Genomic DNA, 24,759 nt, shown 5'->3' on the forward strand with positions numbered 1-24,759 from the left:
GTGTGATGGCAGATCTAAAATGATGATTGTTGAGCTTTCTCACGTGTAGCTTGTTTTTGGGCAGGATTCAGCACTCGTATCCCTAACAGAATAAAACATGTGTGGAAGAACTATTGTTTTTTACAGAGAGTTATAAATGTATCAGTGGGTTTTGTCAAATCCATGTGAAACGTGAAATATCCTAAATCACCAAAACCTCTTTGTGTAAAGTGGATTGTTTTCCTCTTACACAGTGTTATAAGAATAGCAGAGCTGCAAGACAGACTGACAAATAGAAGTCTAGGTAGAAACTCATACAAAACAACCATAAGCAAATCAATTAATCAAGAAAGAAACAAAGTGGACAAAAAAAAGAACCAATTCAATTCAACTTTATTTATATAGCGCAAATTACAACAAAGTCATCTCAATGCGCTTATCAAAAAAAATCATAATAAGAAAGAAAAAACCCAACAAGATCCACATGAACAAGCATTTAGCGACAGTGGGAAGAAACAACTCCCTTTTAACAGGAAGAACTCTCCGTTAGAACCAGGTTCAGAGATGGCAGCCATCTGCGTCGACTGGTTGGGGTTAGTGGACAGAAGGACCTACAGAACAGGATAAAGATATAGAACATCAGAGTGTCCCAGACTAGTTGAGCCGTGAACCACAGATCAGGAACTGCCATCATCAGCTTCACGACACCTGAAACAGAGCAGAGAAAGAAGGGCGAGGAGAAGGCACTGACTGCAGAAAAACACAATACAGTATTATCAAGTCAGCCTCCCTTGGCCTTGGGCCTCACTCCAAGTGGCCTAGTCAATACTTATTGTAAAGGTGATGAATCTCTTCCTGTTTATTGGTAAGCTAACAGCAACTCCAAGGTCTGTAAATGCGACCGTTTACAGACGAGCCCATGTCCGCTCTAGCGGTTAGGTTATGTTATGATTCAGTTCTGTTTACGTGGACTGTAAATCATAACCAGCTACATCAGAATTTGAATCTCTTCCTGTTTATTGAACCAGTAAATGCGACCGTTTATAGACGAGCCCATGACCGCTCTAGCGGTTAGATTATGTTAGGATTCAATCACATTAACCACAACTGAACTAAAAGCTGACAAAATGATACAAACAAGCACAAGGAATGTGGATGGACAACAAAGGAATGGTGAGCAGCATCACCAAAATACTGGAGGGATGGAAATCAGGAGATACACTCGAGTGAGAGACAAGAGGCTCCTCACTCATCCAACACACAAGACTGCTAGTAAAATGAAAACACACAGAGAAAACCAAAACCAACAAATCAAGACAGAGACAAACAAAAACTGACATAGACTGACTTAAACTGAGAACTTTGACGACAACATAATTCAAGAGCTTATTTAAACACAAGGCTCTATGAAGTAAAGTCAAAGCTATTTGAAAAAGGCTCATGGCTACTCAAAAATGGGCCCTAGCAGAAACCAAACCCATGTTCGATGTTAGCTTTTTGCGTAAGCCGATAATTGTCCAAAACCAAAACAAAAAAATGATTTCCAATATTTATCAGCATGTACTGGTAACAGGTTAAAGCCAGCTCTTTTTAATGTGATGCTCCACTAGATGTAATCTACAAATAAACCTAAGCTGTGCAAAATAAGAACATTTATTCAAGACTATTGCCATATTCATTTTTAATACGTCGCTTCAAACAACAACACAAATCGGTTTTTCAATATTGGTGGAAAAACCGATACTGATGTCAACCAACATCAAATTTTATGACAAATAGCTGATAATATCAGTGGGCCAATAATATCGCCCACCTCTACCCATAACCTTTAAAGGTAGAGACGAAAACATCCAATGACAACAACAAAACAAACCCACGCGTAAAGATATAAAACAAATAAGATCCACAAACTTAATCCAAAACTGCACAAGGAAGAACAACTAATCCTGAAAAGCTCAATAAACCATAAAGAAGCCCAAACCTTGCAAAAATAGAAACAATATCAAATATATCAACATTTAAACCTCCTGCTTTTGCCAAATATTATTTGTGCTTTTAGCAATTTCAGGTTTAACCTCTCACAAATGTGTTTCTTCCTTTGCATCATTTTGACTACATTCCTCATCTGTTCACTGCTTTCTTCTGTTATCTACAATCACACCTCCCAGCATGTACTTTTTGTCTATCTTAATAAAATATGCATGTGGGTGTTTGCGAAACAAACGTTGCACAGGGCAGTCTCCTTCACTTCAATGATGGCTCATAACTGGAACCTTTTTTTCCAGAACGAGTAGAGATGCATTGTGTTTTTTTAAATGATAGCTTATAAATTAGTATAGGACTTAAGAACAGAAATGCTGCAGGTTTTTATACTATTCCCAAGCTTTTATTGCACATTTTACTCCAAGATAAACCCCAGAACAATCTCTTTTCCTCAGCTGCTTGTAGGTTCTTGTGCTGGCTTGAGGAATCTGCATTTGACTGGATCACCCAGCTCGCAGAAGCTCTGAAAGATAAAATAGAAGAACTGGGCTTTAAATCCAATAACACATTATGCAGTATTTCAGAGTCTCTGCAATACGCCTTTTTATCCAAGTCCTCCCCTTTCTGTGTGAAATTGATTCCTGGTGTGTGGAGTAAATATGCCCCTGCTGGCATTGTTGTGTCGACACATGCTGGGTTTTTATTGATGCCCTTGGACGCCAGGAGAGCTTCCTCCCTCTTTCTGTTACCAACCAAACCAATCTGCGCCTCATGTTCTTTTGTTTCTGCACTTATCTCACACATTCAGTTCATGAACAGCTTTGTGGCCCCAACAATGAAATGCCAATGCTCTGAAAGTTTCTTCACGCCTTTTGTGAATTGTTGATTTAATATTGTGCACGTACTGCCACAGTCCAAAGAAAGTTTTTTTTTTTTTTGTGTGTTTGTTTTGTTCTTCTTTTTTAACTTTTTTTGTAACAGTTGATGCAATAGGAATGTAAAACATCCACATTAACAAATGCTCTCTTTCATGTCCTAGGATGCTTTTTTCTCTCAGCTGCTGCTGCTGCATATAGAATGAACTCACCTCAAATGAAAAAAATGCTCTTTGACAGAAATGAGCTTATTAAGAAGTCATTGTAGCCTTTTTATTTAACACACAATCGCAGGCAATTTATGCATGAACTGTGACAATATATTTCTCTCTCTCATGTCAATGAAATAAATGACTTGGAATATCTTAACGGACGTTTTGAAAAGACAGCCGTATCTTGTTTGATATCGTCTTTATTGGTTCGGACTTTTATTTCAGACAACTTGATTATGATTCAGAGCGCAGCCTGAATTGAATCCCTCCTGCATGATAAGCATCGCCTCATCTCCACCATCATCTCTGAGCATTAAACTCCAATTATCACGTTCCCCGAGATCCTCAAACATTTCTCACTGCTTGCCTCATCTTTACCACGAGCAGGGATATTTTTTTTACGGTACAGCAGTGCAGCATGTCGCAGGCTGTGCTTTCTATTTATAGACCCAGAAACTAATTGTTGATGCAGGAAAGGTTGTGTTATGTATGTTTTTTTGGGACATTTTTGCCATTTACCAGTGCACTGACTCACTTCAAAAGCATTGGAAGTATAATCCTTCACCTAAATGGACAAGAAGGACATACTGAGGAGACAATATGTCCCATGTGACTCAGTCCAAACCCAGCAGCACCCAACACAGACCATCAGCAAGTCACCTTAGAGATCAGTGACTGACTCCCCAGCTTCCTGTTGTATAAATATTCAATGTGCACTAAAGATACAGTAACCTGCCATGTGTTGTTCATTAGAATATGGCGAGATCAACTGTGGCTACACATTGTATTGGCCAGCATAGATAATCTTTGAAAGCCTAGTATAAATAATTAATCACTCTTATCACCTGCTTGAGGTGATGTATGGCCCCGGGTAAAGTGAGAGATGAATGTAATTACAATTGCAGTGGGGTCCGTCTGTGTTCATCTTTTTAATGTCAGGTTTGAATGAAATGTTTCTAAAAAAGTCTGACAGTATTTTTTTTCAACAAAACAAATCATAAAACAATGATTACAAAAACATGTATTAACACAGCCAATCTTGTTTTTTATCCATTCTTCATATTCAATTTGCCCCCACACCGGCAGTACCTTTGTGCCTGTTGGCGACATGGGCGATGGATCACAATTTGAAAAATGGTGTTCCTCAATGTCAAATACCAAGGATTTTACTCATTAAAATCGGAGATGCATGATATTGGGATTTTTGGCCAACATTCGATAGATTATCTATGGGAGTTTCTGTCGTGGAATTAAGGACAGACATAAGAAAAAGCTGAAAATATTGTAACTATTCCTTGTACAAAATAAGAAAAGTACTTCAACTTATGTAAAACAGCAGGACAAGGACATGGAAACAACAAATATCACCTAAAATAAATATTTGGTTGAGAATGGCAGAGCAAACTTTAGATGATGAAAAAATATCATTAAATATTAGAGATGACTTGCAAAAAATTGTTCATTGTTTTCTTTCTTTCTTTGTTCTGTTCTGTTTTATATAAAATAGAATAAAAAATGCAGTGAACTTTTGATGACAGTTGTCTGTGAAAATGACATTTTGTTTGCTAATTATTGCAATAAAGTATTAAAAAACTGCACGTCTTTATTATAACTTTGTTCACGTCAATTGATTTTAAAGAAAACAATAATGATACATGCAGCCTATCCTACCTAAAATAGTTGCTGGTTACTTAACTAGTTAGGTTTGGTAAAACTGACATTTTTACAAGATCCAAGCACCTCCGTTGATTTAAAAGCACTTCTGCAGTCTGCTACACACACAAGATGGCGGCGCGTAATCACGCCTCTCCACTGGCGATGAGGCGTCTCTTATATGATGTGTATGGGCTGATCAAGGAAACAAAGCCTGTTATTTCATTGGTTAATTATGTTGACTAAATGGCAATGTCCGATTCTCAATTTTTAAGCCAATATCGCCCAATAACATGCCAATAATATCATGCATCATTAATTTAAATAGCAATGGGTCGACACACGAAAATCATACTAAATTAATTCTTCTTGGCTCAGGTTTTTTTCTAGTCTTTTTTTCTGCAGGCTTTTATTTTGAAACTGGAGCAGGCCCCCTTGTGAACTTCCTGTTGTTTAATACAACCTCTAACAGACAACCGACAAATCAATGCAAAACCTGACACGAGTGCCTGTACTGTCCTATACGTCATACCTTTGAGGTATACAGATTAAATCCCATCTAACTACACACAAGGAATGTTAATATTTTGTTCAACACAAAACAGACACTAACGATCGATTTACGTGGTATTGTTTATTGTATTTTAGACACATACTAGCTTGTGCAGAAGGAATTGGCCATGAACACATGACCTTGTGTGAGGTAATGTTGCAAACTGCCGTCTCACTGAGTGGCAGAGTAAAGCAACTTTAGACAAGCATGTTGTTAACAAACATTGATTATTTTACTACGACGTCAAAATGACACGAGATGGTTTTCCAAGAAATGAAAAGGTAAGTGTCTTTTCTCATTTCACCATGCCAGTCTTTGCAAATGAATAAAACATACAATGACCAGGCTGCCTTTTTAAAAATAGCCCATGTGTAGAGCTTGGCCTCTCCTCTCAGCCAATCCCATCCCTTCCATTGTAAGTTTCATGTTTGTTGAGCATGCTTTTAGTTACGCAATGTAATTCACAGCTGTACTCCACACCAGCACGGCCACATGTAGCTCAGCACGCAGTTTGCCTCAGTGTCACATGTCTGAGGCATTTTACAGGAAACACATGAAATTTTCATTTGCACCGTCTAGGTATCCGCTTAGGTGAAGGTCATCGTCTCCGTACGGGGGCCGCACGTCGTTCACATGATTGAACGTTTCCTGACAGGTGATGCTGGATGTGCGTCAGCAATATGGAAATGACCACATGTCTTAAACATGCAGCTGGTTACACGGAAAAGCACTTGGCTCCTGACCTCACAATACATCGTAAAAGCGTCGTCAATGTGCCAATCAAGACAAGCAATCTCGTCTAAGTGTGGTCGTCAAGTGTATGGAATAATCTATAAGCTTTTTATATGTTTTTCTGTGTAGTAATTAAGATTGTTGTTCTCATCCACTACTGATGTCAGTGTGACACCAAAAACTATAACAAAAGTGACATTTCTGATGTTTTCATGGATTGAAAATTGTTGACGAAACAATGGCGGATGTCAATAGCTGCGTTTCCATTACCCTTTAAAATGCTCAAAATCTAAATAGCACAATAAAAACTGGTAATGGAAACACCTACATTTTGAAAAAAACACTCAAATATGGCTAAAAAGTTTTTTTGCCCTCATGAGGGGGAATTTCAGACGTTTCGATATTGAAATGTATCACAAAAGTGTTATGGAAACATTTTTTCCCCAAATACACGTCGTGACGTGCGGTACTTGGTCACATGACCACTTTTCTCCGAGAAAACATGACTTGGTACGTGTCGACAGAAGAGGAGACCGAGACATTTCTTAGCATTAGACTTAAAAATCATGAGTATCACATTAGACATGAAACAACAAAGGAATATGGAGTGTTATAAGGAGGTTCTATGCTTCCATGTTCCTGCAGCAAAGTCTCACGGGATGAGATTTCACAAGTGTTACGAGGCTCCTGCCTAAAACCACCTTCAATGGAAACACATTCAAAGCGCAATTATAGTTTGTTGAAACTTTAGAAATGTTGCTAAACCCAGCTAATACTGTGGCTTCTACAAAAACAAGATTAACTAAGCAGGAGAAAAATAATGTCAAGCGAATCAGTAGCTGTGTTTCCATTACAGTTTTTATGCAAAATAACCGATATTTCTAAAGTTTCGACAAAGTATAATTGAGCTTTAAACGTGTTTCCATTTAAGGTGGTTTTGGGGAGGAGCCTCGTAACTCACGTGAAATCTCATTCTGCGAGACTTCACAAAAGACTTCACCTCCTTATAACACTCTGCATTTCTTTGTTGTTTGCGGTGCATTGTGACAGTAATCAAGTATAATTCTAAGAAATGTCTCTTCTGTCCTCACGTTTGCGATACATTTCAATATCAAAACGTCTGAAAAACCTCCTTATGAAAGCATGTAAACTTTTTAGCAATATTTGAGTCTTTTTTTTTCTCGAAATTCAGATGTTTTTTGTTTCGCTATTTAGATTTTGCGCATTTCCAAGGTAATGGAAATGCAGCTACTGTCTTCGTTGTCTGGCTTTGCCTTTGCGGTTTTTGGACGGGACTCCAAATCCCACAATGCAATGCTCTAAACTTTTCCGAAGTTCAAGTCACATCACCATTTGTCATCGAACCCATTGTACCATAATTGGAGGAGTCAATTAACTTTGGAGCGTAAATTTCTACAATCGACATTTGAGTAAATCCCTAATAGAGGATCTATGAGAACGACTTTTGGATGACATACAAGTACCGTTTTAAAAATGTGAGTTATGTGGTTAAGCAGCTTTAACGCATTACAGAATCAAATAAAAATCCAACAAAAAAATAAAACCTGGTGCGTTAACAACTACAGTAACTATTGCCCCGCTGTGTCAACAGACATGATACGGACGTGATGTTATGGGTTGGATCGTATGAATATGCATCACTATGAAGGGTTTATTTTGTTATGCTAACATCATGATCACAAGTTGCCAAATCTGAAATGCTGCCATTACAGATTTATGGAGCCGTAACAAAGTTAAAGCCTTCAGTGGAGCTATTCTGCATGCTCCATCCCTCGTCCATGCTGCCTGGATGATGGATTAGCTTCACTGGCTGGATGACTGAAGCAGCGTGGAGTGGCATGTTTGATTGAATATGTGTGTAATGTTTTTGTCCATTTGACCACAGATTGAGTATCTCACACTACGGCCATGAATTTTTAATGATTCTACAGCGGCTGTGGCATTTGAGTTTGAAACTTAATGCAGTTTTGCTATGTACATAACTAAGGGTGTAAGAAAAAAAATAATTAAGCGATATATTTTGCGATATTTTAACACACAATTACCATATCGATCCAAAAAAGTCCAAATCGATTTTTTTAATAATGTTTTTTAATGGAAAAAAATGTTTTTTAATGCCAACCAGAGCCGTTTAGAGAGAAGGTTGCGACATCTCCGTTTACGCCAATGGGACCGATTTGTTTTTACAGCAATGGCGGCTCATGGAGCTTCACAATAGGAAGTGAGCAGTTGGCTATTGCAATGCAATGAAAATAGAGCAAAGTAGAAAGTTTGTGATGCACTTTTGAACGGTAAGTTCAAAAAATAATATTGGAAATTATTATTATCAGCGTATCTAAACACATTAACGTGTGCATTATTAACTAATTATTAATTAATTAATTATTAATTAATTAATAATACATAATGAATGTGTGCACATGACGGTGCACTGTATAACTATTGTAAATCAATCAAATATTGATGACAAATTACCTAAGATCCCAGTTACGTCACTCGGAATCAATGGATTCAAATTGCTCGTCCAAAAAATTCTGGGAACTATTTGAGTCTATTTCGAACTTCCGTTGTCGCAACTCTCTCTCTAAAAGGCTCTGATGCTAACATAGGCATAGCATGTAAATACCAGGTCACTAGGTGTCAGCAAAACACATCAGACCTTGTTAAACTACTTCACTCCTCAATACATTTTAGCTTGGAAGTTGTTTGCCCTTTATTTTCATAAAACATACATGACACTTTTATAAATGTATGTGGTTACTTTTTCCAAGAATTTAAGAACTTAAAAGAATTAGAATCTGTTGTAGAAACAAAAGTGAAACCTTTTTGAAAAATTTTATTTGACAAGTTTGAAAAACATGCCACTTGTTTTTGAAATGTTCAGTTAGGTATGAACCCAGCATGTCTCTCAGATCTATGGATACAGGTCAGATAGTAGAGCCCAGAGTTCAGAGCTAACATGGTGATGCTGCTTTTAGTTGTTATGCTGTAAAGAAGTAGAACAAACTGCCAGCAGAGCAGCAAAATCAAAGTTAAAGGCACTATTTTTCTCTACTGCATATTGTTGATTTAATGTTTTTACTGCCGATTTTAATGTTCTTACTGATTTTTAAGCTGTTAAATGTTTTCTATTGCACTTGTTGATCATGTAAAGCACATTGAATTGGCTTGTGTATGAAATGCTCTATACAAATACATTTGCCTTGCATTGCCTTTTTAATATTGGTAATTGAATTACAGTTAGTTATCATTTACATGTTCTTGTAAGTTAAAAAAAATGAAATAAATTGTATTACACACCATTTTGTGCTTGTAAAGGTGAAATTTGTAATTACTGATATATGCGATATATCACTATGTATATTGTATTGTTTAGTATAGGGATTTATCGTATCGTGACATGCAAATCATATTGTATCATCAGATTCATGGCAATGCATAACGTTTTTCTAAACCAAATGTTGAGCTATAAAACACCGTTGGTTTTGTTAAAACTGACGGATTAAGTCAAACACTCATATGTCTCCTTCCTTCTTCACTACAAGGTTCCCTGTGGTGCGAGCATGGGTTCGTCATCCTTCATTTGATTTACTATTCACCCAACAGAACACATCAAAGGGGACAAAGCTTGGCAACTCATCTCTGATGAAAGCTTAGCTCCCATCCGACAGTGAAGGTCATGTGACATCAGGCTAAGAGGCCGTTTGTCACCAGTGCTGTCAGGATTGGTAATCACCTCCATTTAAAACACAGCGGCAACAAACCCCAGCTGGTACACACAGGAATGGTCATTTCTCTCTTTCCTTTTTTTTTTGTTGTGCAAATCTTTCGTGTCCAGCTTTTCAAAGGCTCTGCACTCTCAACTTGGGATGTCTGTGCCTTTGTTTTACTCCACAGGCAGATGAATGGCCCCCGTTTGACTCTCAATCCCATTAGGTACGCTTTAGTAACACTCAGGAGTCAACCCCTCTTTAAAAAGAAACAGAAGCGCCTCAACTTTGGGAATTCAAGGTCATCATGAGTATTGACTTTGTGACCTTTCATAAGAAGGTTTAGAGAGTCTCCATCGACCTCCTGTACGCTGTTGTTTCCCCTGTGGCTGCTGACAGGAAGGATGGTGGAGGCAAACAAGCTGAAACCATCCAATCCAAGCAGCGACAGCCTTTACACCACCCTGGCATTAAAAAAAAAAAAAAAAAAAACTCTGACAGGACATCATAAACCCTGCATAAATATTACAACGTTTTTTCTTTCCCACAAGGAGGAACTAAAAGCTGATGAATAAAGGTGTGAGTGAAAAGTGGTTTCCCTTGGTTCCGTTTCATTCACAGCAGAAACGAATCAACACTCAACATCCATCCAACGCTGGTCACACTCATCTTAAACACTTTCACATACAGCCTTTTGTGCGAGTTCACATGAATTTCCGCTGACTCAGCTATTCTGTGCACCGCTCTGATTTATTATGCGGAAAATACATAATGCTGTGTGTACGAATTAGGTGAGATGTCTGCGGCTAATTTCTGTGATGTATGTAGCTGCAAACTGCTTTTATTAGCCAGGTAATTCAAACTGGGTGAGAAAAACAAGCTGAGTACGGTAGATGGATCCTGCGTTAGTTTCAGGAGTATGAAACAAGTTTTAATAAAGGTGGGAAATACTTTTTGAGTAAAATAAACCCCCAAAATATAAACATCCTCTTGATTTAGGTCCAGAAAAAACCGAACTTTTAAAGAAGTAAGAAAAATGTTATAATAATGCAAACATTTTGCTGTTATACTGTATAAGAGTTACTATTACTGTGGACTACAAGTTCAGCTCTGAATGGACTTTTAATGAGAAACTATGTAATCATCAGCAATAGTAACTTTCAATTAATTTCATTTTTATAATCATTAGTATCATTTTGCTAAGTGAAGGTCCACATAGGTTGTGTGGATGTTTTTTTTTAATGACTTTCTTCTTCCTTTTCTTCTTTACACCAAGATAGAGAGTTTTAAAATTGTTTAAATCTTTTTATTCTCATTGATCGATCTTTGAAATACTGATCCTCCACCCCTCTGACTCTGAGAGGCCTTCACCCATAACAAACCACTGGTCTTCAGAGGACGAGAATAGATGAAACCACTCAGATCATTAAACTGGGAGTAGGTGCACATGATCATTCTCATGGTCACGGCCTCATAATAGATCAGTTTAAGGACAATCAATGATCACTAATTCTTGAGAAAGTATTTCCAGTCCCTAAAGACACTTAAAGGGAGGTTATAAAAATGATTATGCTTTGTGTGACACTGACGATCGATTGCTCTTAAACCTAAAGAATGTTTTTTTTTTTCTCATGAAACCATTGTTTGTTTTACCCCTCAAAGCTCTTTTTCTACTATACATTTAGATGCTATTCTCTTCATATTACTTACTGATTATTAGGGGATTTTAGGATGCCTGTAAACCTATTAAACTAAAAAGATTATTCATATGTACGGTAACTGCAAATTAAATTTTGATTTAAACTCATACTCGTGAGTTGATGTCTCTGATAAGATGTAGAAGCTTTGGAGGTAACATAAATACATATTGCCACATATACATGCCAGACATTGTCTGAGGTTGTGTCTAAGGTAAACGACAAAATGTTTACAAAATAAAATGCATTCAAGTCTATGAATTTATGTTTTTTCTCAAGATATTACAATTCCTAACTTTACTTTTCACAACTCCACATATAGCTAGATTTCATCCTTTATTTTTTTCTCTTCTCTTCAACCAAACCAAGTCTCTAACACATCTTTGACCTATCGTGAGAGACCACTTTTAATGCTGAATTAATAAGAGCTCTATCATTTTCTGCTGTTACCAGACTGCCACCTCCTGGTAGGCCGATCCGACTCACAAACGAGACGAGAATCCATTTAGCAGCAGCATGATGCACACTGTTTAAGCCTTATACATGCACAACAAGCATGAAACCCTGATTATATTTAGCTGAATATATTTGTACACTCGTAAACATTCTCCAGCTGAGAAGTACAGACGCAGGTCATGAAAGAATGAGTCTGCAACTTTTCCTGGTGTTTCTCTTTATCGCACTCATTTGCACCATTCACAGTCGTGAATAATTAAAGGAATGGTTTACTTACATAAGAAATGCTTAGGCAGTAATGACTGTGTGCGTGTGCGTGTGCGTGTGTGTGCGTGTGCATGTGTGTGTGTGTGTGTGTGCCAACAGAGAGAATCATGAAAGGGTCATTTAGGGAACAGCTCTGACATGGGGGATTGATTGCACTACGGCTAACTAATTGCGGAGTAACTAAGGCTACGTGCAGACTCGTGTTAGGGTCAATTATATTTTTCAATTACAAATACGGCTTTATTTACCCGTGTTAAATTACGGTTAAGATGACTGGCCTTTTTCCCCAATTACACATTTTTTTTTTTTTTCACCTTAAAGTCAATTACAATTACATTCTCAATCACTAAAGTTCAATTACAATTTTACTAACTTTTATTCATATTTTGATGATCGTACGTGCTTTTTTTATGTGTGTACAATGCCGTTTCAGCATCTTTACATTTACATTTTAGTGCATTGATTATAAAATCTTATGTGAAAGCCCAACGAGGGACAAGAGATGGATTTGAGCAAAAGCTATAAACTCAATTATCTGAACTCAATTACAATTCAATTACGATTACAACAGCAATTATCAATTAATTATCAATTACCTCATTACAAATATATATATTTTTTGGCCCATATGCAACCTGTGTAGTTCTGTTAAAGACAGAAGAGACAAAAAAAATTATAAATCTAGTTTTCTAAAAGAAAAAAAAATCTGAATTGTGCATTAAGACCTTCTGCCTGAATGTATTCCAATGGCTGGAACTGACGCTGCTCGCGGACATGGGCTCATCTGTAAACGGTCGCATTTACTGGTCCAATAAACAGGAAGAGATTCAAATTCTGATGTAGCTGGTTATGATTTACAGTCCACGTAAACAGAACTGAATCATAACATAACCTAACCGCTAGAGCGGACATGGGCTCGTCTGTAAACGATCGCATTTACAGACCTTGGAGTCGCTGTTAGCTTACCAATAAACAGGGAGAGATTCATCACCTTTATAATAAGTGTTGACTAGGCCACTGAGAGTGAGGCCCAAGGCCAAGGCAGGCTGACTTGATAATAATGTATCATGTTTTTCTGCAGTCAGTGCCTTCTCCTGGGCGACCTAGGCTCAGGTGGTAGAGGGTTGTCTTCTGATCGAGAGGTTGGGTGTTCGATCCTAGTACCTGGCTATGTGTCGAAGTGTCCTTGGGCAAGATACTGAACCCTAAGTTGTTCCCAGCGGTCGACCAGCCCCTTGCATGGCAGTCCTGTCCCATTGGTGTGTGAATGTGAGAGTGATTGGGTGAATGAGCTGTTATGTAAAAGTGCTTTGAGACAACTTCAGTGTGGTGATAAAGCGCTATATAAATCAAGTCCATTTACCATTTACCATTCCTCACCCCTCTCTCTCTGCTCTGTTTCAGATGTCGTGAAGCTGATGATGTGGTTCACGGCTCAACTAGTCTGGGACACTGATGTTCTATCTGTCTATCCTGTTCCGTTGGTCCTTCTAACCCCAACCAGTCGAGGCAGATGGCTGCCACCTCTGAACCTGGTTCTATCGGAGATTTCTTCCCACTGTTGCTAAATGCTTGTTCATGTGGATCTTGTTGGGTTTTTTCTTTCTTTTTATGAATTTTATATTTTGATAAGCACATTGAGATGACTTTGTTGTAAATTGCGCTATACGAATAAAGTTGATTTGATCTATTCAGCTCAGCCTGACAATGCTATGCTATGCTATGCTATGCTATGCTATGCTATGCTATGCTATGCTATGCTATGCTATGCTATCAGGAAGACCTCAAATATCTAAGTCACTGTCCAATCTGATGTTTTTGACTGTTTTTCAGATACTGTGGAGACTGAAAGCCAAACACCAGCCAAATTGAAGACTGTGCAGCCGTCTATCTAAAACCAAACTAATTCAAGTGTTGGAGCGATGCTCCCTGTACTTACAATTTAAAGTTGTCCGACCGACGCTCACAGCTCTGAGAAATGTTGTCGAAGTTGCTTGAGAAGCTGCTGAGTGTCAACATGCTCTGGAAAGGCGTCTTCAGACTTTTGGGCTGCGTTGTAGCTGCTCTGCAGGTCTCCAATCTGGACAGATACAGAATAATATCAGAGTTGACTCTCACATGTCCCTCTACTGGGATTTAAAGCTGTAGATTTACCTTTTCAGAGAGAATGGAGAGGTTGAAGTGCAGTTCGTACATGTGAAACGCAAGTGACGCAGCAGTCTGCCTGGAAGGCTTTAGACTGGATCAAAGAGAGACGAGCAAGTCATATCATATTCAGCCAAATATGAGAATATTATTAAATAGTAGATTAAGCTAAACCAGAACTAATGTCAGAGGTTTTAAAAGCCTTTGCTCAAATAATTTCACTGATTTGGAACAAAACAAACTATTAAACACCTTATCATGTTCATGGCAAATAAGATACACTTGATGTTCCTTCTGTTGGATTTTTAAGAGTTAATGGAAGCAAAATCTTTTCCTAAGAATCTAAATATCATATAATAAAATCTCCGGATCCCTGTTCTCATTATACAATCTTCAAACTAAATGAGCGTTCGTGCTACTTCATATCAAAAGTGAATACATTATTGTGTCCAATCTAAAATGAATGAGCTTAATAAATGTTCTCCAAGCTGCTCTCACCTGTTGAATATGACCTCTGCGCAGCTCCAGCACAGCCAGGTTGTTATAGGCCTCAGCATGGTCGTTATTAAAAGCCAGAGCCAGTTTAAAACTCTGATAGGCCAGAGTTAAATCTCCTATACCCTACGAACAGCACAGAGAAACGGGTGTTTGGATGCTGGATGTTTGCTCACAGTCTGTGTTTTCAACGAGTCATTTTGTGGTAAACTCACAACAGCTACGTGTCCTACGTTGTACCAGACATCAGCCAGCTCTTCATCATTGGCCACCAGGGCCAGCGCTCTCTCAAAGGAGGAGAGAGTCATGTCGTACTGCTGGGCGTAGAAACAGCACAGAGCCAGGTTGTTGTACAGCTGGCAGTTATACACTCCCATCTGAAGCAGTCGTCTACAAGCAAAGTAACACATGTTCAGTTCAAAGATAACTAAAGATCTGCACATGTGGCTACTGTGGTTATCCACGTACACTAAGGCAGTGGTTCTCAACCTTTTCAGGGCCAGCTAAAGGAGAGAATAAGGGCAAGAGCTTTTGAGACCCATCCAAAAAGTCAGCAAAATGATGGTCCATTGTTCTATGAATCTGTGATAACCACATTTATTTATTTATCTGAATAATATCCACTGTTATCCAGGAAGTGTATTATTATTTGTTCCATAGAACAGTCATCTTAAAGACATAAATCTGAAAGTGACCAAAAATGGTGGTGAAATAAGGTTTTAAAAACCAAAGAAATTAGTAAATAGTAGCAAATTGGAGTGGCCAAAAACACAACGAAGAAATGGTAAAAAAAAAAAAAAAAAAAGGGGGTTCAAAGAGTCAATATTGGAACAATTAGTTTAAATTGGCAAATAATCGGCATGACAAATTGTGATAGCGGTTAAAAAAAAGAAGCATAAAATTTGGTGAAAAGAGGTTAAAATAATGATAATAATAATGACAATAATGGGTCAACATATGTGACATTAGGTGGGAAAAGGAGTAGAATGCGCAGAAAATGCATTGAAATTTGATGGAGAAGTGGCAGAAATGGGAGTAATGTAGCAGGAATGCAGTAAAAGGAGAAATAATATTGCAAAAAAAAAAGTAATACATAGGTTAAAATATGGCAAGTTTGGTGTAGTTGAAGACAAATATTGGTAAAAAAATATATATATATATTATTAGTTTCTTGAAAGCATCTGGCAACCACCTCCCAGCGTTTTGTGACACCAAATGGTTGTCCAGAGCCCAAGGTTGAGAATTTCTGCACTAAGGTAACAGAAAACAGAGCAGAAAAGTGTGTGTGTGTGACCTATAGAAACGTAGGGCGATCTCAGGTTGGTCGGTGTAGAAATGGTTGCTGCCTATGCAAGCGATGGCCTCCACGTGTGTGTTGTCTTGCTTTAAGACGTCTTTGTAGTACTCTGTGGCTGACGTGATGTTGTGGTTGACCCTGTTGCTGGGTATGATGCAGTCTTTTAAAACCTGTGATTGGTTATTAGAGAAAAAAAGTACAGAAAAAAAAAAAAAAAAAACGATCATGAAATTAATTTACTTCAGCAAAATGTAATTAATTTGTTCACAGCTTAACATGTCTGAACCTCGTTCACATGCCGATTATTATATTGATTTACTTATTGTTGTTACTGTCCACATTGGTAATTTTACCACTTTATGTATTTGATATTAATGGTGGACGCAGACACAGCTGTCAGTGATTACTGTGATTGCTGGAGCTGTTTAAAAAGTGAAATACAAGGATATTAAGTGGGAAACTGGGTTCTGGAATCACAGCACAAGGGAAGACGCAGAGCTGGGAGCTCATTGCCCTGATAATCAATGTAATCTCCTGTGTGCACACGAGATACGAGTGTGAGAAGTAGGGATGTCCCGATACAACATTTTTGCTTCCGATACGATACCAAGATGTTACTCAAACAGAGAACAATAGTCAGCAACAGTAGGTATGAGAAAAACTGACCCATTTATTATTAAGCAATTGGTTTATTTATTATTAAATTAGTTACATGAATTTTAACCTTCAACATAATATCTACAGTGTTCTACAATTGAATAAATATAATATATATCGGAGATTTTAGATGCTGTCCCATAAAATCCGATATTCGTTATCCGATATCAAAATCGGATCGGGACACCCTGAGAAGTGCTGCTACGAGTTACAATCAAAGCGTGGGCAGAGATTAGAGCACACAGAGAAGGGAGCGAACAAATCACACAGCAATACAAGGCTGCTATTACATTAAGCTGTGTAAAAAAAGTCAGATTCAGAACAGTTTGGTTTTTTTTGCCAATTAGAGTTTAAAACAATACAAGGAATGTGACTTGATGGATGGTGCGAAAAACAAAAACCAACCAGAAACACTATAATAATAATTATTATTATTAGGAAGCGTCAAATTCCACCTTTACAAATACATATATGAAAAAAATAAACATTTTAGTGTATTTTCCTGGGTTACAGTTAGGGATATGGATAGGGATAGGGTTAGGGCTAAAATAAAAGGGTTAGCAGAATAGCTCAAAATAAATAAGAGCTAATATAAAACTGACAGAACTTTAGGTCATGTGGTGCACCTATCACGTCACCTAAACTGGCCAATGAGGGGAACTGTGTATGAATAGACTGGCAACCTATTTATAGTTTCCATATCAATAGCCATGGCCTTATTATTAGCAGGTAGTGTCTTATTAAATCACTGTTACAGAGAATATCTCTGTTTCTGTCTGTTTAAGACACTTGTAGGCTTCTTAAAAGTCCTCCTCACTACTCCTAACAGTTTTTCACCTGAGGAACTATCTTCGGGCCTGAGATGCTTTGTGAATACGGGCACAGATTAATACTATTACAGAAGGAGTTTTTACTCACGTGCTACTTGAGCAATAGAGCTCTCATCCAGCATCATCTCAGCAATTCCTTCCTGGTCAACCTCAACTTCATCAATGTAAACCATCTCAGTGAGGGCACAGGTTTTTAAGCCCCATGCAGCCTGAGACACAAACAGGAGCTTTTACAGTCATTTTAAATGTCTGATCTACATAAAGTCCTTAAAGTCAGGATTTGTCCTCCACAATCAACAAAGGAAAGGGTTTTAAACTATAGAAACAGTCATGATTACCTCTGAGATAAACAAGGATGAGTCCTTGAGACAAAGTGCAGGAAAGCAGTGAGAAAACGTGTAAATGAAATTGTTAAAGCAGAGAGGAAAACATGAAGTCAGACAGTGACATGTTTTATTAATAATGAACACAGGTAAATGAAAGGCAGACAGGGAAGAGCCAGCACAGCCTGGACTAATCGGGTTAAAGCAGCAGGCTAAGCTAATCCCAGCGCTCTACCTGGTCGTAGGGGTTTTCTTCTAGAATTTTAGAGCAAATGTCTGAACATTGCTGGAGCTTCCGCCTCCTGAAGTAGCTCCATGCTATAAATAAAGGGTCCATCGTCACCTCCATTGCTCTGAGAGATCGATAAGAGCACCGGAAACTCGGTTAAAGCTCGAGGACGGGACGGCGATGGCTGGAGTGACGCTTCCTCTGTTGCTTGGCAACTCCAGACGGGGGCGGGGTTTTAATGTGCCTGTTTCCTCCTTTGATTAAAAAATAAAATGCATGTGCAACAATAAAACGCGGAATAAATTCGAATAAAGTTTTCACAACACTGGAAAAATACGATAAAGGAAAGAAAAGGAAAAAAAAAAGAAAGAAATTACATTTAATTTAGCTCTTCTCTTCTTTAGTATTAATAATGTAAAGTTTTCTGACATGATCTCCATCAGTTGTTGTTGATGTTGAGAAGTTCTACCCTTAGATACAGACTTTAGCAGATGCATAACAGATACATTAAATTAAATTAAATTAAATTAAATTAAATTAAATTAAATTAAATTAAATTAAATTAAATTAAATTAAATTAAATTAGATAAACTAAAATAAGATAAATACTAAACCTATTTATTGTAATAATACTGATACCAAAAAAAAGGACACTGAGCTTGTTTGAGTGCTGACAGTGTGCTTTCTCTTTGTTTACCACCTTTGCAGTAACTTGTCAGTCCTCATGTTTCCATGAAGTGAATATTATTTTGTGTAAAGCATGGTTTGTTATACTACTCTTACAAAAGATGAATTTTATTGCTTTATATTCCTCTATCTTTCTTTCGTCCTATTTTTATGTATCAAAAAGGGCTTTGCTGAGATTGGTATGACACGGGCACGCTGAAGGCTCATACCCTTTGTCTGCATATTTATCTGATTCTGGAGTTTTGTGTTATTTCTTAAAAACTGACACAATTTTGCCAAATGTCAGAGCCTTAACAAACACATTCAATACATGTAAACATAGACTATAATGATTTAACCTCATCGCATTAGGGCACAGTTTCCCCATGTCATGTATAGAGCTTTTAAAATGTCGTAAAAATCACAAAATATCTAAATATAGGTTGTGTGAGGTTTGAAACCACACAAACTGTGTCAGAATTAACAGCCTCTCTATCAAGGCCTCCTTTTGGAACTTCAAATGTCATCTTCATCATTCATTGCCTGCCATGAAACAAGAGCTGCTTTGACTGATAAAACAGGAGGAAAGACAGAAGATGAACAGGAGCGGGCCGACTCTTCAGCTTAAGCTGGTATTTCCTTCGGTGACTTCTTCACATTGATAAGAGGCCTCCCAGGAGACACAAAGAGCAGGAGCCAGCGGGGAACTCATGTAATTACTGCTATCACGTGAGTGTAGAGCCCACTTAGCCGAACCCGTATCAGAGTTTATGTGTTTTGAAAACTAAGGAAAGATTGGACAGTGATGGAGTAAGGCAGACTCTCAGGCTTACAACCACAAGCTTGTGTGCTTTTCTTTTGAGAAATTGGACAAAGTCTTTGACGAAAATGACCCAGATTCTTTGACAGTGTGGGAATATGTCTTCCCAGAAGGAAACTGGAAGAATTGGAAGAGGAGGAACCCCTCAGGGAGAGGTTGGGAAACCACCATCAAAAGCAGCAGATGTGAGATCTTGTTCCTCAGTGTGGTTGGTCCAAAGAAAGAGGAAACCTTTTAGCTTCGAACTCAAATTGACAGTTCACGTAGTTTCAGTAGTACAATTCCTTCAGGCTATCCTGCCCGCATACGCTTTTCTGTTTGCTTTGACCACGGTATCGTAGTTTCACACAAATCACCAGCATTCATCAGCGGCGTCATTAATCTCCCCATCTGCGGTATGCTGGATGTGCAGGTGCCTAGCGCTGGCCGGTGTTTCTTTGCAGCCAGGTGTAGCAAGGTGCGAGTACAAGAGACACCATAGGTTACAGTGGAACTTTAGAGCAGAGAGGTGATTGTTCTGTGCCAAAATATGTCAAAATGATCAACGAGTTCACAGCTAAGTGCTCACTTTTGTGTGTTGAGAGAAAGTACAAATCAGGGAGGAACAACAGACGGTGATTTTCTCTGATCACTGGCTCAAAGACTCATGTTCTATGAACATTAGACAGTTTCTCAGTAGAAAGTTTCATTATTTTTATCAGTATTTGGTAAAAAAAGACCACACATACACACAATCTGTCGTTTATCTGTCAATGTCTGTCTATTCATTTAAACTGAGCCGTCACTGTTATGTTTTTCTATCTCAGATGTCCTCAAGCTACAATATGAAACCACAGCTATCCACTGTTTAACTGTCCAAAAAATGGTTCACCTCTTTACTATAAAAATCTGTCAAAATAAATGTTTGAGGCATTTTGTGTTTGTTGATTTGGTTGAGCTGTTTGTTCCCTGGTCAAAAAGAAAAATTTCATTCTTGACTCATCTTGAACCAACGTCAATTCTTTTGAAATGTCTTGAAACTGAATTTTCTGTACAGAAAGCAAGAAAACAAGGAACACTTAGTCAGTTACTGCCACCTCGACATTGTTGTTAAAGTGTAGCAACAATGCTCCTGGAACAGGGATGGACTGCTGCAAAACCATACCTTAAGAAATTTGTCAGTAACTACAATGGTAAAGCTAACTACAAACATTTTTTCCACAGAGATGAAAAAAAACATAGTGTAGGCCTCATAAATCAATGAATCAAAGGTATTTCTTCCAAAATGTACTTACAAATAAATGTCAGAGGTTGAAATTGCCGCTCATAAGCAGTAATTTTAGTGTTTAGAGACAAATGGTCATTTGACTTCAACTTCAGAATGGTTTCGTGCATTCTATTGTGGGATTGGGAATTCCATAGGATGCTATAGGTTTCATATCTAATATTTACCAACATTCTTACCATGATTTTATGTTTTTCTTCACCTATCAAGGGAGACCGTGATTTGCTTGATTTTTGTTCTGGTTTGTTTATGGTGTTTCACATGATATGACGTCACTCCGCAAGACATTCAAGTTGGGTGTTTCCATTGAAAACCACTAAATAAACATCTGCCATATTGTTTTAGCACAACTTTCAATCAGTGAAAACAAGAAATGTCACTTTGACAGTATTTTTGGGCTCACGCTGGCATCAGTAGTGGATGAGAATAAGTTTAGGATGAAATACAGTTAGCCTACCATTTCAAAAATGTTAGGGACCCTCCGCAGCAGCAATAAGTTTCAATAGTATTTAATATCATGAGTTGCAACTCATCTTGCAAGTCCATATTCTGTTTGTCATACAGCTAATTTTTGCACCTATCATTTATTCCCATCTTGCTTGCTTTATTTCACAGGTCTGTGGGTGATCACATACACAGAGCGAACAATCTCACACACTAACAAGGGAAAACACAACGACATTCAGAAGATTGAGCTGAACGTACATTATTTTGGACCGTGGGAAAAAAAACAAAGGCAACAACATGCCTATTGAACACAGAAAGTCCCCGGCCTTAATTTGAACCCATCTAGCTGTGAGCTGACATTGTTAACTCTGTGCCACTGAGGCAGCCCTGGTTTTTTTTACTACATCACCAAATAGTCGATTATTTTGGGAGTTGCTGTGTGGCTAATGTAGACATGTCAACCCCAGTGCCACACCAGATGATATGAAAGTGTTCTGGACATCGCAAGCCTCAAACCCCCATCGGCCCCTGTTGGAAGTCTTTGTGTGTGTGTGTGTGTGTGTGTGCGACAGCGCCACGAGAAGCCTCCATTTTAATCCTGGGTCATTCAGGTCTACTTAAACACTGAGACACAGAATGTAAACAAAGCCTTATTAACACTGCCAGGACTCTGTAATCTTCCTCAATAACCTTCAAACAAAACTCCATCATTTGTGTCAAATTTTCTTGTTATTATTGTAACTGTGCAGCACAGAAAAAATATAATAAATAACTTGTGGAGCAACAATTTGATACTTGACCTTGCTTTGAGGTGAACGGTAGCTAGAAAATTTAGAATAAGTTTATCCACAACAGATTTGATGGATCTGTTTAATGGAATGTAACCCAGTGTGTCTGATTGCAGTTGTCAGAAATGGTTATACTCAGTCTCTACCTCACAACTCTAAACACAACTGCCAGTTAATGAGAATGTTAATTTGACAGATGTTCATCGCCTTTCTTTACAAACTGTTGGCTGTTGTCCTCAAATGCCCTCCTTAAGTTATTTCTTGGAGCTACCGAATCATACCACAAATATTTTAACGACTTAATAAATTAATCCTCCAACAAGTAGCGCATGGAACCGCTCTCCCTAAATCGACCTGTAAACATCTTGATTTTTAATATTAGAGGAGTTTTGATTTGATTATCCTAAATTCATCTACTACTATCTACTTATTGGATTTGTGCTGAATGAGAGATTTATTTCATTTAAAAGAGTTCTCCATCGAGTTCAGCCTCAAAGACTTTTTTGGGATTTATTGTTTTGCTTAAAGACTCAAGACCAGTTCCATTTCGTGTAACTGGAATATCTGACCTTTGGTCAAAAGGATGATCTCTCTTTCACTCTACAGGGCCATTATGTAGCCAATGCTTGGTAAACAACTTCATACCAAACACCTTATCTTGCACCGTGGCACGGCAGCTTGGATTTTTAACAGGCAAACTTAAGCCTTTATATCTTGTCCTCTTGCTCGCCAACTGACGATATTCCCTTCATCTCAATCCCACTGGGAGCTTCTGTTCATCCTCTTGCTGATCTGTTTACAAACCACAGAGTTACAGCCCCAATTTGTCTCTGTCTGTGTACCCAGTAAGCACATCATTAGCTTACTGAGCCCTTGCAACTGAAAATCTGGTTTCAAGGCCCAATGAATGTGCAGGTGCATTGTGGGGAGCTGTAGAAGTATAGCACTAACTCCAGATGTGTTATAAGAGAAGGGTGTCCACCAGTCAATCTTGTCAGTCCCTGTTCCCTGCATTAGGTACACCCATAATCACACCCATGATTTCAGTTCACCGGCAGCTGTCCTTTCAATTACAAGTCATCAGAACATGACGTCTTTATCAAATACATGTCGTCCCATCTCTCTGTGCTCTAAGCTCTGCACCTAAAGTCATCGCCTCCCACCAGAAAGTCTCCTTCGTCATGTAACTGCATAGGCTCAAAGACAGCCACCCTTCCCATGGTGCTCATGTTCCTCCTCCGTCCCCTGGGGGGAAGGTGGTTCTGGTTAGCCAGTACAAGACAGAAACAAAGTCAAAGAGTTAAAGAGAAAGAGGGAGAGAGAGAGAAAGAGAGACATCTGCTCTTCATCTCTCTGGGAAAATTGCCTCGATGCTGGAGATAAAGATGGAGTTCCCCAGAAACAGTGTGCTGCCTCCTCCAGGGCTTACCATGTGAAGGCCGACTTTTCCCAGCCTTGTTGGCCATTATCCACAGTAATCCATTTCAGTGAGTGTGCCACTATCAAAAATATGTCCGCTAGTATAAAATAATATTTATGTAGCCATGTTGGTTGGTTCTTTACATCCAGTTTCGTCAGGCGGAGTACAATATAGGCTACTTTAGTTTTATATGAAGGCAGAAAAGTGCCAGGGACATATGTTGGCCGTGTCCCCTAAAAGAAACGTCTCATTTCTCTGGTTACCACAATGCTCGGGGGTGCTGCTCTGTTTACTTTCACCTGATTAGCACTGCACATTTTCACTCCTTCACAGCTAAGGCTGTTGGGAGACAGTTAGTGGTCTGCGATCGTTCAACACCCGTTCTTTCCACCACGGTTCAAAGCTTATCACAACACTCTCTAACCTCAGCAACTCTTTCAGAGCAGACAAAAAGTTTGTTGATCTTACCGCTTGCACCGGCTTAGTTTTAGCTTTCAATAAATCGCTGAGCACATCGTTTGGGAGACGAATAGCATCAAGCACCGATGGCACGCACATTTCTTTGTCGGAACATGGTTGCATCTAATCCCCGTTCATATTTCTTTGTCAGAGTATGGGGAAAGTTGAATTTAAAATGGATTTGCATACAAAGATTGGTGACAGTAGGAATTATGCAATATAATAAACATTATTTTATTCTTTGCAAGAAACACATGCAAAAAGATTGTATTACAGGTAATGTCAACTTAAAATGACAAATGTAGACAGTAAAAAAAAAGATTTTGAGCATGATTCTTGTGTTAAAATTAAATTCAAGACCAAGAAGTATCTATTCCCCGGTGTCACGGTCTGAGTTTACCTTGTGCTGAGATCGATTATGAGCATGCGCACTCCCGGAAAATGAATTTATGCTACTTCCGCTTAGCTTTTTTCTACTTCCGCCATGCTGAGATTAAAAATTTATTTTCAAAGCTAAGGTTCAAAGCTAATGTTATTTGACGAGTGCTGAATGGCTTCTTTTCTTGGGGAAAAATGAACAACTGCTCAACACATGAGGCAGGAGAAATATGTTTTTATAATGTATTCTATGCAGTTTTTTTTTTATTATTACATGTATTGAGTTTGTATTAACAAAAAATTGTTTTAAAATTTATTCAATGCAGTTTTTTTATTATTATTACTATTCCGTTTGGATAAAAACAAAGCACATGTTCAAAAAAATATGATTATAATATACATT

The 24,759-nt window shown here is 38.2% G+C and overlaps 1 protein-coding gene across 1 annotated transcript; it reads right to left on the minus strand.

The window, feature by feature from the left end:
• Positions 1-949: 949 nt before the first annotated feature.
• Positions 950-18,303, minus strand: LOC114458546 (tetratricopeptide repeat protein 8-like). Its single transcript, XM_028440970.1, has 10 exons — positions 18,121-18,303; positions 17,901-17,924; positions 17,651-17,771; positions 16,517-16,542; positions 16,073-16,245; positions 14,994-15,168; positions 14,782-14,904; positions 14,293-14,377; positions 14,078-14,218; positions 950-2,485 (listed from the first exon to the last, which is right to left on the minus strand). The coding sequence occupies exons 1-8, from the start codon at positions 18,232-18,234 to the stop codon at positions 14,297-14,299; spliced, it is 837 nt and encodes a 278-aa protein (XP_028296771.1). The 5' UTR covers positions 18,235-18,303; the 3' UTR covers positions 950-2,485; positions 14,078-14,218; positions 14,293-14,296.
• Between the last annotated feature and the right edge of the window lie 6,456 nt (positions 18,304-24,759).

Source organism: Gouania willdenowi, unplaced genomic scaffold, assembly GCF_900634775.1.
Source record: "Gouania willdenowi unplaced genomic scaffold, fGouWil2.1 scaffold_124_arrow_ctg1, whole genome shotgun sequence".
In the NCBI taxonomy this organism is placed as follows: Eukaryota; Metazoa; Chordata; class Actinopteri; order Blenniiformes; family Gobiesocidae; genus Gouania; species Gouania willdenowi.

Excerpts from the sequence above, each read along its gene's own strand:
- LOC114458546 (XM_028440970.1), bottom strand. The coding sequence starts at position 18,234 with ATGGAGGTGACGATGGACCCTTTATTTATAGCATGGAGCTACTTCAGG. Across the intron at positions 17,925-18,120 it reads AAGAAAACCCCTACGACCAG|GACTCATCCTTGTTTATCTC; the intron begins GTAGAGCGCTGG and ends CTTTGTCTCAAG. Across the intron at positions 14,378-14,781 it reads GCAGAGGTCATATTCAACAG|TCTAAAGCCTTCCAGGCAGA; the intron begins GTGAGAGCAGCT and ends TCTTTGATCCAG.